This window comes from Rhagoletis zephyria, unplaced genomic scaffold (genome assembly GCF_001687245.7).
Source record: "Rhagoletis zephyria isolate East Lansing unplaced genomic scaffold, Rhagoletis_zephyria_1.1 Rzeph_scaffold_09361, whole genome shotgun sequence".
Classification (NCBI taxonomy): Eukaryota; Metazoa; Arthropoda; class Insecta; order Diptera; family Tephritidae; genus Rhagoletis; species Rhagoletis zephyria.
Window position 1 is genome coordinate 13,800 of NW_016166439.1, and position 10,482 is coordinate 24,281.

The following is a 10,482-nucleotide window of genomic DNA, read 5'->3' on the forward strand; positions in this document are numbered from 1 at the left end:
TAGGCGGCCTTCGGCCGCGCTTAGGGATTATAACCCTCACAAAGTAGAACTCTCTTTACTTGTTGTTGTAGACGTTTTTTTAATTTATGGCTTACTATGATAAAATCACATAACGCTGTTTGCAAGTGGAATACTCAATTCTATTTGATGGAAACCTGACGTGAGATCTAAGCATGAAAAATATTTTGCTCTTCCAAGTTGGTCATCAAGAATATCATCAATTCTTGGTAAAGGGAATTTATCTGCAACTAGTTTTTTGTTAATTTGGCGGTAGTCAACGACTAACCTTCATCGTTTTTCACTTGAATTTGGCAGTGACTTTTTTGGAAATAAAAGTAAAGGACTATTGTACGCTGTTGTAGCGGGTTCGACTATATTATCTTTTACCAATTTTTTCACTTGTTTTTCTACCTCTAATTTGTGGGCGTGCGGGATTCTATAATTTTTTCTGTATACAGGAGTAGGATCTGTAAGTTGTATTTGCTGCTTATAAAAATTATTTGCTGTTATTGGCTCTGAATCGATGCCAAATATGTCGCTATTATCTGAACATAATTCAGTTAATATATTATAACATTGAACGATTTTTTCAAAGTAGAACTCTTTTTCTGTTTTGCGCAGAAAAGGGGCTGAACACCTTTTGCAGAGAACACCTTCCTGCGTAGGCGGCCTTCGGCCGCACTTAGGGATTATAACCCTCACTAAGTAGAATTCTCCTTTCTGTTTTGCGAAGTAAAGGGGCTGAATACCTCTTACAGAGAACACATTTTTTGCGTAGGCGGCCTTCGGCCGCACTTAGGGATTATAACTCTCACAAAGTTGAATTCTCTTTCTGTTTTGCGAAGAAAAGGGGATGAACACCTTTTGCCGAGAACACCTTTTCACTAAGCAGAGTTCTCCTTTCTGTTTTGCGAAGAAAAGGGGCTGAACACCTTTTTTCAGATAACACCTTTCTGCGTAGGCGGCCTTCGGCCGCGCTTAGAGATTATAACCCTCACTAAGTAGAATTCTCTTTCTGTTTTGCGAAGAAAAGAGGATGAACACCTTTTGCAGAGAACACCTTTCTGAGAAAAAATAAATAACCATAATCACTCCAACATCGGTTAAGCCTTCCGCAATATTTTTATGCAGAGCTCTTTGTTTAACATATTTTAAAAACACACAATACACATTTATTCCCTACTGTTATCGAGATCATTATGAAACAAAGATGGATTGTTGAAAATGTCTTCGTTTTAGTTTGTTTAATTTCGAAATGTGGTGATATCCGAAATAGCTATACTTTTACTATTTTTCAGGGTTCGTATTTGCACACACATGCGCAGCACATCCTAACATTTTACGCTCACACACGTGTGCTGTGCATATACAAAATTAAAAACTTGCTCACATCACATGTGTGCCGTTTGGTAAAAAGCACGGGCACATGTGTGTACTTTATTTTTATTAATATAAAGCACACGCACATGTGTGTGCTTTGCGTAGAGAAACTTATACACTTCGATTTCTAACTCAAATCTTAAAATAATTTTTTAATATGTTTTCTGTCATATAAAAACAAACAACATCTCACTTTTTATTGAATTGTCTTTCAAACAATAACGTTAAATAAACAAATTCTTTTAAAAATATATTATGTGCATGTGCATGGGCTGAAATTTGTACAAAAATCGGCTCACACACATGTGCATGTGCTTAATAACAAACAGCACACACTTTTCTGTGAGCAGAGTTTGTTTTCCACTTATGCACACAAATGTGCATGAGCAGTGAGTGCAAGTTGAATGTGTTTCTGGCGTGTGTGTGAGCAGAGCATGTGTGTACAAATACGAACCCTGCTATTTTTTCAAATTATTGTTGCTTTTCCACAATAAGTTTTTCATTAAAAACGGCCTCAAGCTCAATAAAAATTGTTGAATATAATTGTTATAAGGCCATAAAATAACAAAAACAAATAACTTAAGGACGAGCACCCCTAAAAGTTAAACACACGAACAAGTTTAAATAGCACTGCAACAGCTGCGCTTGATTGTAGTTGGCTTAACGAATGAAATAGTGCAAAAAAGCAACAAGAATTCACAAGGCGAATTTAGCACAGTGCATAGGACACTGACTGAGTCAGTGGGATCGTCGGTTCGAATCCTACTGAAAGAAGTCTGATGAGGAAATGTGGTGATTTCCGAAATAGCTATCACTTCTACCATTTTTTCNTTTTCATTAAAACCGGCCTCAAGCTCAATAAAAATTTTTGATATTGTATGGAAGGAAGTGCAAAGTATTCAAGTTCAAAACCCCAACCATCTTAAGGGTTTACTCCCTAAATATAATTCAGTTTTAGGTGACGAATTCGGGAGATACAAGTACGATGAAGTACATCTGCGTTTAGAAGGCGATCAGACTCCAATATGTGTGAAGCCACGCCTTATTCCAATTGCGTTTAGGTCGGCAGTCGTGGATGAGTTAACAAAACTGGAAAACTCAGGGGTTATCACAAAAGTGGAGAAATCCGCTTGTGGAACGGCCTTAGTTCCAGTTTTGAAACCCAATGGATCTATTCGCGTAATTGCAGACTAAAAATTCTTTTTTACTAAATTCGTATGTACTAGATTTAGCGAAAGCGTATTATCAGTTTGAGTTGGACAAACCTTAAAAATTGCTATGTGCCTGGAGCACACATAGAGGTGTGTTTAAAATGAATCGTATGCCTTTTGGCATAAAGCCTGCTTCCAGGATTTTTCAAAGGGAAATCGAAAAATTTTTGCAATACTCGCCGAACGTCATTAACTTTTTGGATGATATTTTGATAACAGGAAAGAGTAATGAAGAACATTTGCAAAATTTACAACAGGTTCTTAAATACTCCAGTAGTGCGATTCGCATTTTTCCTACCGACCGATAATCGTTATGATAATGAGCGACGTTTGTAGCTTGCAGTAGCGAATAGGCCATTCTCAAAAACACACAACGACATAATTCGTTAGGCATGTCGGTAAAGAAGTTTACGACGATTTTCGTTAATTGCAAAGATAAATATTTACGTTTGACACTTAATATTTAAAAGAAAATTTGATTTTTGTTGCGCGTATTATTATTGTGATTGTTGTTTGTGAATATAATACGAAAAAAAACAGAAGCGATAGAGCTACTACGATGCTGGACTTTTTCCTTGGTAATAAGGGCCTCGCGGAAGGCAAGTTCTCTGCGATTCATGGCCGGAAATGGGAAGAGCTAGCAATGTTGCTAAATAGCACAAATGGTGCTGAAAAATCTGCAGCTCAGTGGCAAGTAGTAAGTTATAGTAGATGATATCTGCAAAACACAATAATTGCAATTTTTGTACTAGGTTTGGCGCGATAGGAAAAGCCGGACTTCCATCAAGGCAAGAGAGCGCAGGAAGCAAATGGCGGCAACAGGAAATGCTGCAATGTTAACAGCTCCACTTTCTGATTTAGATCAGAAAGTTTTGAGCTTACTTGGCGCAGAATATGTGGAAGGGAGTAGCCAATGTGTGGAAAGTATTCCGGAGGAAGATATTAGTACAAATATATATGTATATTGTATTTGCGTGCGATTATACAATTGTATATTGTATATGTACGTATATACGCCTTAAAAAAACCATTAAATTTCGTATACATACGTATTTATGTACATATCGCACATTTACTTCAATAGTGTCATAATAAAAAACCCTGCCAGCCACGGCTCACCACTTTCCCCTAAAATTCAAACGATTTACAAACACATTCACAACTTTTTAGTCATCTCACCCACACACTTACAAATTTTTTGTTCGAACTGTCAAAAAATGTCCCTTTGTTAGAGCTACTTACCCGATAAGAATTCGTACTCTAATAAGAATTCTATGCGTTAGAGCGAGCAAGTTAGAAACATCGGAGTTTTGATGACAGTATACATACTGTGAAGAAATGTCACTTTACGAAAATTTTTATGGTAAGAATACGTATTTAACAATTTTATTTAATTATAATGTAATTTCTTCTTTTAGATTGCAAAACAGCAGCTACTTAGTCACATTCTTAAGGTATGTATTGAGACTTTTTATATGTTTATAAATTTTAATTGATATTTTTGTTTGTTTACAGATTTGGGATTCACCATCAGCACCTTCAACGCGTGCATCTTCATCGCCAGGAGTACCATCAGAACCTTCTGCCCTCAGCTTCTTCATCGCCAGGAGCACCACCAGTACCTTCTACCCTCAGCTCCTTCATCGCCAGGAGCACCATGAGTACCTTCCGCCCTCAGCACCTTCAACGCCAGGAGCACCTTCAAAGTGTAGGTCCAACTTGTCAAATTTTGCAAAGTTGTAAGAAAACTTAATTTTTCTGAACCACCATAAATGATTTGCAACTGTTAATATATATCAAAAGAAAGGTAAATCGATTACCTTTCTTTTGATTATAATATTGTTAAAATCGCTTAACTTTTTTATAGAAATTTTGCAACTTTTGAAAACGTCTATATATAAGTCGAAAAAACGCAATCAAATTTTGCAAAGTTGTAATGAAACAGAATTTTTGTGAACCAGTTTAAATGATTTGCAACTTTTAATATATATCAAAAGAAAGATAAATCGATTACCTTTCTTTTGATTATAATATTAAAATCGCTTAACTTTCTTATAGAAATTTTCCAAATTTTTAAACATCTATGTGCAAATGAGTAATACTAATAATAAGAAATTAAGCCAGCGCATATGTATGTATGTAAAAATATATTTATTAATGTTAATTACAAGTCTTATTCATAGTATTGATTATTAAGTATGTATATTATGAATTTTGAAAATTAATTTTGCAAAATAAAAATCAAAACATTTTAGGATTTTTTATTTAAAGTTTTTAAGGTTATTTTGAATTCGCTGTGAAGAAAATGCAACGCTGAGCCGGCTGAAGGGGGCAATGCTAGACGAGTGCAGCTATATGTTTTCCTTACGAAGTATCTGAATGAGTGCGACAGTGATGCAAGGCTCACACGTACAGGGGGAAAGTGGTGGCAATCTGCACACCGCCCATACAAATGTCACCAGTTTTGTCACCAGTTTTGANTGTGGTGGCAGTCTGCACACCGCCCATACAAATGTCACCAGTTTTGTCACCAGTTTTGAAGTGACCGAAACCCGCGGTTTCACCATATTTTTCACCACTTTTGGCTGGCAGGGAAGAAACAAAGATCGAGTTAAGTATGCAGAAATAATCGTTACCTTTTCTTCTATGTTGTGTAAAAATTTCACGGCTATATCGTTTACCAGTATCTCACTAGAACAAAATATGCATTGATTTTTACTATGGGAGTACATATGTATATATAAATTCAAAACTTTAAAGCTGTTTTTCTCGAGTTTTTTATTTATTTTTTTTTGTTGACACTCTTGCAGCAAATGTGCGATATGTTCATACATACATATATATCATGATGCAATAATGAATGGTGTTATACGTTGGCAACTTCTCGCTCTAATCCGCCATCTTGAACTACCTTAGGAGAAGCTGTGTTTTTTCTTTGCTAGTTTCACTGAACATTTCCCAAAATATTAGAAAAAAATTCTAAACAAGTTACATTGCTTCAATTTTCGTTGTTGGTTTTGTTCTTATTCGCTGACATTTGTTTTCTAATTACGTGAAATTTGGTNATTCAATTTTCGTTGTTGGTTTTGTTCTTATTCGCTGACATTTGTTTTGTAATTACGTGAAATTTGGTAAGTATTGTAATAAAACCCAATTATTTTACAAATAAATTATAATTTTGCATTTATTAGGTCATTTCCTTAGTGCTTTCCTGGCCGGCCTGTGCTGGTATTGTGATTAAGAGCGAATACACGTAAGTTACAACATTATTTTGACTTTATTGATGAACCATTCCATTTGCAGCATTCTATGGTGAACTGCAGCTGCGGCCGAATTTGATTGTATGCATAATCCTTCAGATATTTTGAAGTAAGTTGGAACCAGCTCTTTGTTATTTCAAATCTAATGAACCATTTATTCGCAGATGTTGTGGACGATTCTGCTGTGCTGCGTTCCTGCTCCGCCTGTATATTGCTCNAATCCTTCAGATATTTTGAAGTAAGTTGGAACCAGCTCTTTGTTATTTCAAATCTAATGAACCATTTATTCGCAGATTTTGTGGACGATTCTGCTGTGCTGCGTTCCTGCTCCGCCTGTATATTGCTCCGCCGGTTTTTTATAGTGTTGCGTTCCTGTTGCGCCTTTGCATTATTGTGTGCGTTGTGCTTTAGACACGTTGAAGTAAATTGAAACCAGGCTTTTGTTAGTTAAAAACCTAAAAAACCATTTATTTGCAGATTTTTTTGTACGCTTCTGCTGTGCTGCGTTCCTGTTCCACCCGTCTATTAGACTGCTGCCTTCCTGTTAATTACATATCGTCGTTTAAAGTACAAAACCGCGTATCGTCATTATGCAAAACCGCGTAACTGCATTTGCTGCTAAAAATTGGATTTGCTCACACAAGCTCTTGGCTCAATCCTTATCCATTTTTCCTGAAATATACTAGCCAAAAATGCGATTGCTTTAAAAAAAAAAACCATTAGGCAATATGCGTGTTTTTACTCTCTAGAAAATAATTTTTGCAACCTCGCATACGTGGGCTTCCACTATCTTGATACGCGGTTTTGCATTTTGTTGATACACGGTTTTGTCTTTAAACGACGATATGTAGATGTACGTACATACACATCACATATATTGACATAGATATGTATACATAATTCATGATGTGAACATAAATTTTTTTATATTGAAACTAGATATGTATATAGTATATTATTATTATTATTCGGTCCAAAAAAGTCCTACCTCAAACGAAAATATATTGAAAATGTGCTGAGATAGGGCGTTTTTTAATCGTCAGCTGAGATAGGGTGTTTTTGAACCGAGTTCTGGGATAGTGCGTTTTCAATCAAATTCTAAAATAGGGTGTTTTAAGCCAATTTTTGAAATGGGGCGTTGTTAACAAGTTTTCTGATATCAGGCGTTTTCGAACTGGCTGCCGAGATAGGTCGATCTTCCACTCAGCCACCAATATATAGTCGCATTTTTCGTTATATGGAAGACGAATAAACACAATTTGTTTTTATATCGATTCTAAAAAAAATCNAATATATAGTCGCATTTTTCGTTATATGGAAGACGAATAAACACAATTTGTTTTTATATCGATTCTAAAAAAAATCAACGATAATTTTTAGCCACTTCAAACTTGCATATACTTAGACTAAAATTGAAGGGGCTCAAAAAAGTTATAACACTTCTGAGAAAAAGTTTGAATTTTGGTTGAAAATTTGTTGTATTTTTTATAGTTTTCTACGAAGGAATAAAGTTTGATTGAATCTGAAAAAGCTTTCATTTAATTTGAAAAAGGTTTCCCTTTATATGAAAATGGTTTCATTTAATTTGAAAATGGTTTCGCTTAACCTGAAAAAGGTTTCATTTAATTTGAAAAAGGTTTCACTTAATTTGAAAATGGTTTCATTTAAACTGAAAATGCTATATATATGCTCCGCTGGAATCGAACTTAGGTATTCTGCGTTACGATCGAAACGAAAGAAGAAGAGGAAGAGAGAAAGCATCTTTCGAAATCAGGTGTTTGCCTAGGAATGTGTGAAATCGAAACAAAACAAAGAAATATTTGCCACCAAACTATAGCAGCATATGAAGTTAAAGTTTGTAAATATTTTAAAATAACTAAATATATCCAGCATCACTGTAATTTAAAACTAAAATGTAAGTGGAAACATAGGCTGACTTCCAAAACGTATCGATACAATGTTTGGAAACTGTTATACTGCGGTATTCAAACTGTTTGTAAATGCAGAGTTGCGACACATTGCAACCTTATACATTGCATATGTTAAATATTCAATTTATCAATGAACAATTGTTCTGAATTTTCCATTTTTAAAACACCAATGGTAACCAAAAACAAAAGAAGCATCAAATTTGATTCTGATGCGCTGATTGCTCTAGCGATGCGTTTCGATAACTTTTCGAATGCGTTTTGGAAAAGTATACATTGTCAACATTTTGTAGTTCGGCGTTATGGGACATTATACTTTGTACGAATGCAAAGCAATTGACGTTTTGGAAGTCAGCCATAATTATAAGAATGAAATCCATAGCCGCGGCGTTATTGCTTGAAGAGAAGAATGAGTCCCAGATTGCTGATGTGGAAGTTGAAAGGCGGAGATTTAGAGACATGTTTGATCTTTTTCAGATGAGTGAAGAGTCATAAGAAATTCATCTTGAACTGTATTACTCATCGCTCAAAGTCAGTGAAATTATAAACGTTGTTTGAGCACTCCACAACATTTGCATTTACTACAGAGTGGAAGATTTGAACGCAAATGAATCCCGTTTTGAAAGCCGTCAGGAGGAGGGGAAGAACAAAGCTTATCTTTCCATAGCAAATCGAATTCGAGACAACATACGCACCTCTTTTTAAAAAGTTAGTAAAAACGAGTGCAATAATAAAAGCATCTTTTTTATGTAACTTCACATTTTATGTATGTATGTATCATGTGCATACATCTGTTAATTTTAAATAAAAAGAATAAATTGTATTCAGTACATTTCACAGTCTTATTTATAGATAATGTAAACAAAAACGCCTGGACTTCCAATTTGAAAACGTCGCGCAATATCCGTTTTGGTTGCCATTATTTGAGCCAATTTTTCGTATTTCCCGTATTACCGCTCGCGAAAACACAGAAGTCGAGAAAATTCATTTATGATGACTTTTACAATCATGTACAGTATATTTTACTTAAATTTCTTATAAAATTTTATTATTTAAACCCACGAAAATAACAATCGAAACGTCCTCCGTCAACAAATTTGCAACTTAGAAAAACGGAAATACGATCGAAATGTAGAATAGGTATAATCGTAAATTTCGAAGATTGATCGAAAGGAAACGGAACGCAGAATACCAAAGTTGCCAAACGGAGAAAATTTCGATTCGAGTCGAAATGCAGAATAGGGCTGATTGAAAGGTGTTGTACGTTGTGACAGCTCGAAATCGAACTACCTTAGGTCAATATTGTATTCTGGAAGTGCAAGAAAAACGGGAAGAGACTTTTAGTTGAAAAAGTACTAAATTTTATGTCTTCTCAACAGCGTCTACGCGGAAAGCTGTTCTGCGCAAAAATACTGTTGCCCCTTATCTAGTTTAGTCTAGGCAAAACTAGTTTGACCTAAGATCGAGTTTGGCCGGTAACATATATATGGCTTGGTAGTCTCATAAATTTTTATTAGATAATTATTCAGCCTCATTGCGAGAGTCGTGCAAGTCGTTTTTCGAGAGTCGAATCGTATCGAAAATTTAGCGTCATTGCCTAAAATTTCCACTCGACTAGTGTATTAAAACGGAAGAAATTGGCAGCACTGCACAGTTTTCGATAATTTTCGTCGTTTACTTATCTTCAGCACGACAGTAGACAATGTTGTCGAGTCGTACAATTCAGCCTAATTTACGACTTACGCAATGAGGCTGATTATAATAAAATTAGGCGTGTTTCTATTCACAGAATACCCAGCTAGAACAGTATAGCTTATACAATTCCTTATATGTGCCGCATCATTAAGAGAAGTATCCCTTATGAATTTCTAATGCTTCCCTTTCCCTTATAATGTACAGGCCAAATAGAGGAATTCATTTACGTGTTATCTTTTGTCCCCCTCTTTCATATGGGCTTCTCGCGCGCATATATCAAACAAAAAAAAACTATAGTGTGAATATATCAGGTTTGATAGCTGTTGACCATACCAATAATGCCCATACTCAGTTTTACAAAAAATTCACAGTTCAAAAATCTGAGTATAGCGGCCAAACCCTTTTCACAAAATTTTGAAAATTCTTCGTTTTTTGGCCTATATTTGCTTTGTATGCTTTTTCAACAAAATCTAGGCCAAAAACCGATAAATGCTCAAAATTTGGAGAAAAAAGATTTTTCAGATTTTTGGATCGTGAAAATTTTTTTTTTCTCGGAAAACACGAATTGATCTAGTAAATCTGAGTATGAGGCATTATTGGTATGGCCAAGAGCTATCAAACCTGATATATTCACACTATAGGTTTTTTTTTTGTGTCCCACAGTTTTATATAAAGGGTACTTTGAGGGATCATATAACCAGTTCACGAATATCCAAATTCGTGTCATACAGCAAGCCTTGTCTACTTTTTAATGTTTTATTTATTTGTTTTTGAAATCAACGATTATTTCAGAATTTATAATTAATACGTTGTGCTCATTTTAGTAAATCCACTTTGATTTTTAATTGTACAAAATTTATTATATACATGCAGTATCGGTCATATCAATAGCAACCCCATTTCAAAGTGATATTATTTCCCACTCATGTTTATTTATTTATTTCTATGAATTTGCAATAAAAATACAGTTCAATTTCCAACAAAACCCATATAAACCCAATTTTAAAA

At 34.9% G+C, this 10,482-nt stretch overlaps 1 protein-coding gene across 1 annotated transcript; it reads left to right on the forward strand.

Moving 5' to 3' along the window:
- The first annotated feature begins 3,779 nt into the window (after nt 1–3,779).
- Nucleotides 3,780–4,384, forward strand: LOC108375726 (uncharacterized). The gene is made up of 2 exons (XM_017631867.1): nt 3,780–4,045; nt 4,107–4,384. The coding sequence occupies exons 1-2, from the start codon at nt 3,930–3,932 to the stop codon at nt 4,342–4,344; spliced, it is 354 nt and encodes a 117-aa protein (XP_017487356.1). The 5' UTR covers nt 3,780–3,929; the 3' UTR covers nt 4,345–4,384.
- Nucleotides 4,385–10,482: the final 6,098 nt, after the last annotated feature.

Coding starts and splice junctions, on each gene's coding strand:
- LOC108375726 (XM_017631867.1), top strand. CDS start 3,930: ATGTCACTTTACGAAAATTTTTATGGTAAGAATACGTATTTAACAATT. Junction 4,046..4,106: donor TACTTAGTCACATTCTTAAG/GTATGTATTGAG, acceptor GTTTGTTTACAG/ATTTGGGATTCACCATCAGC.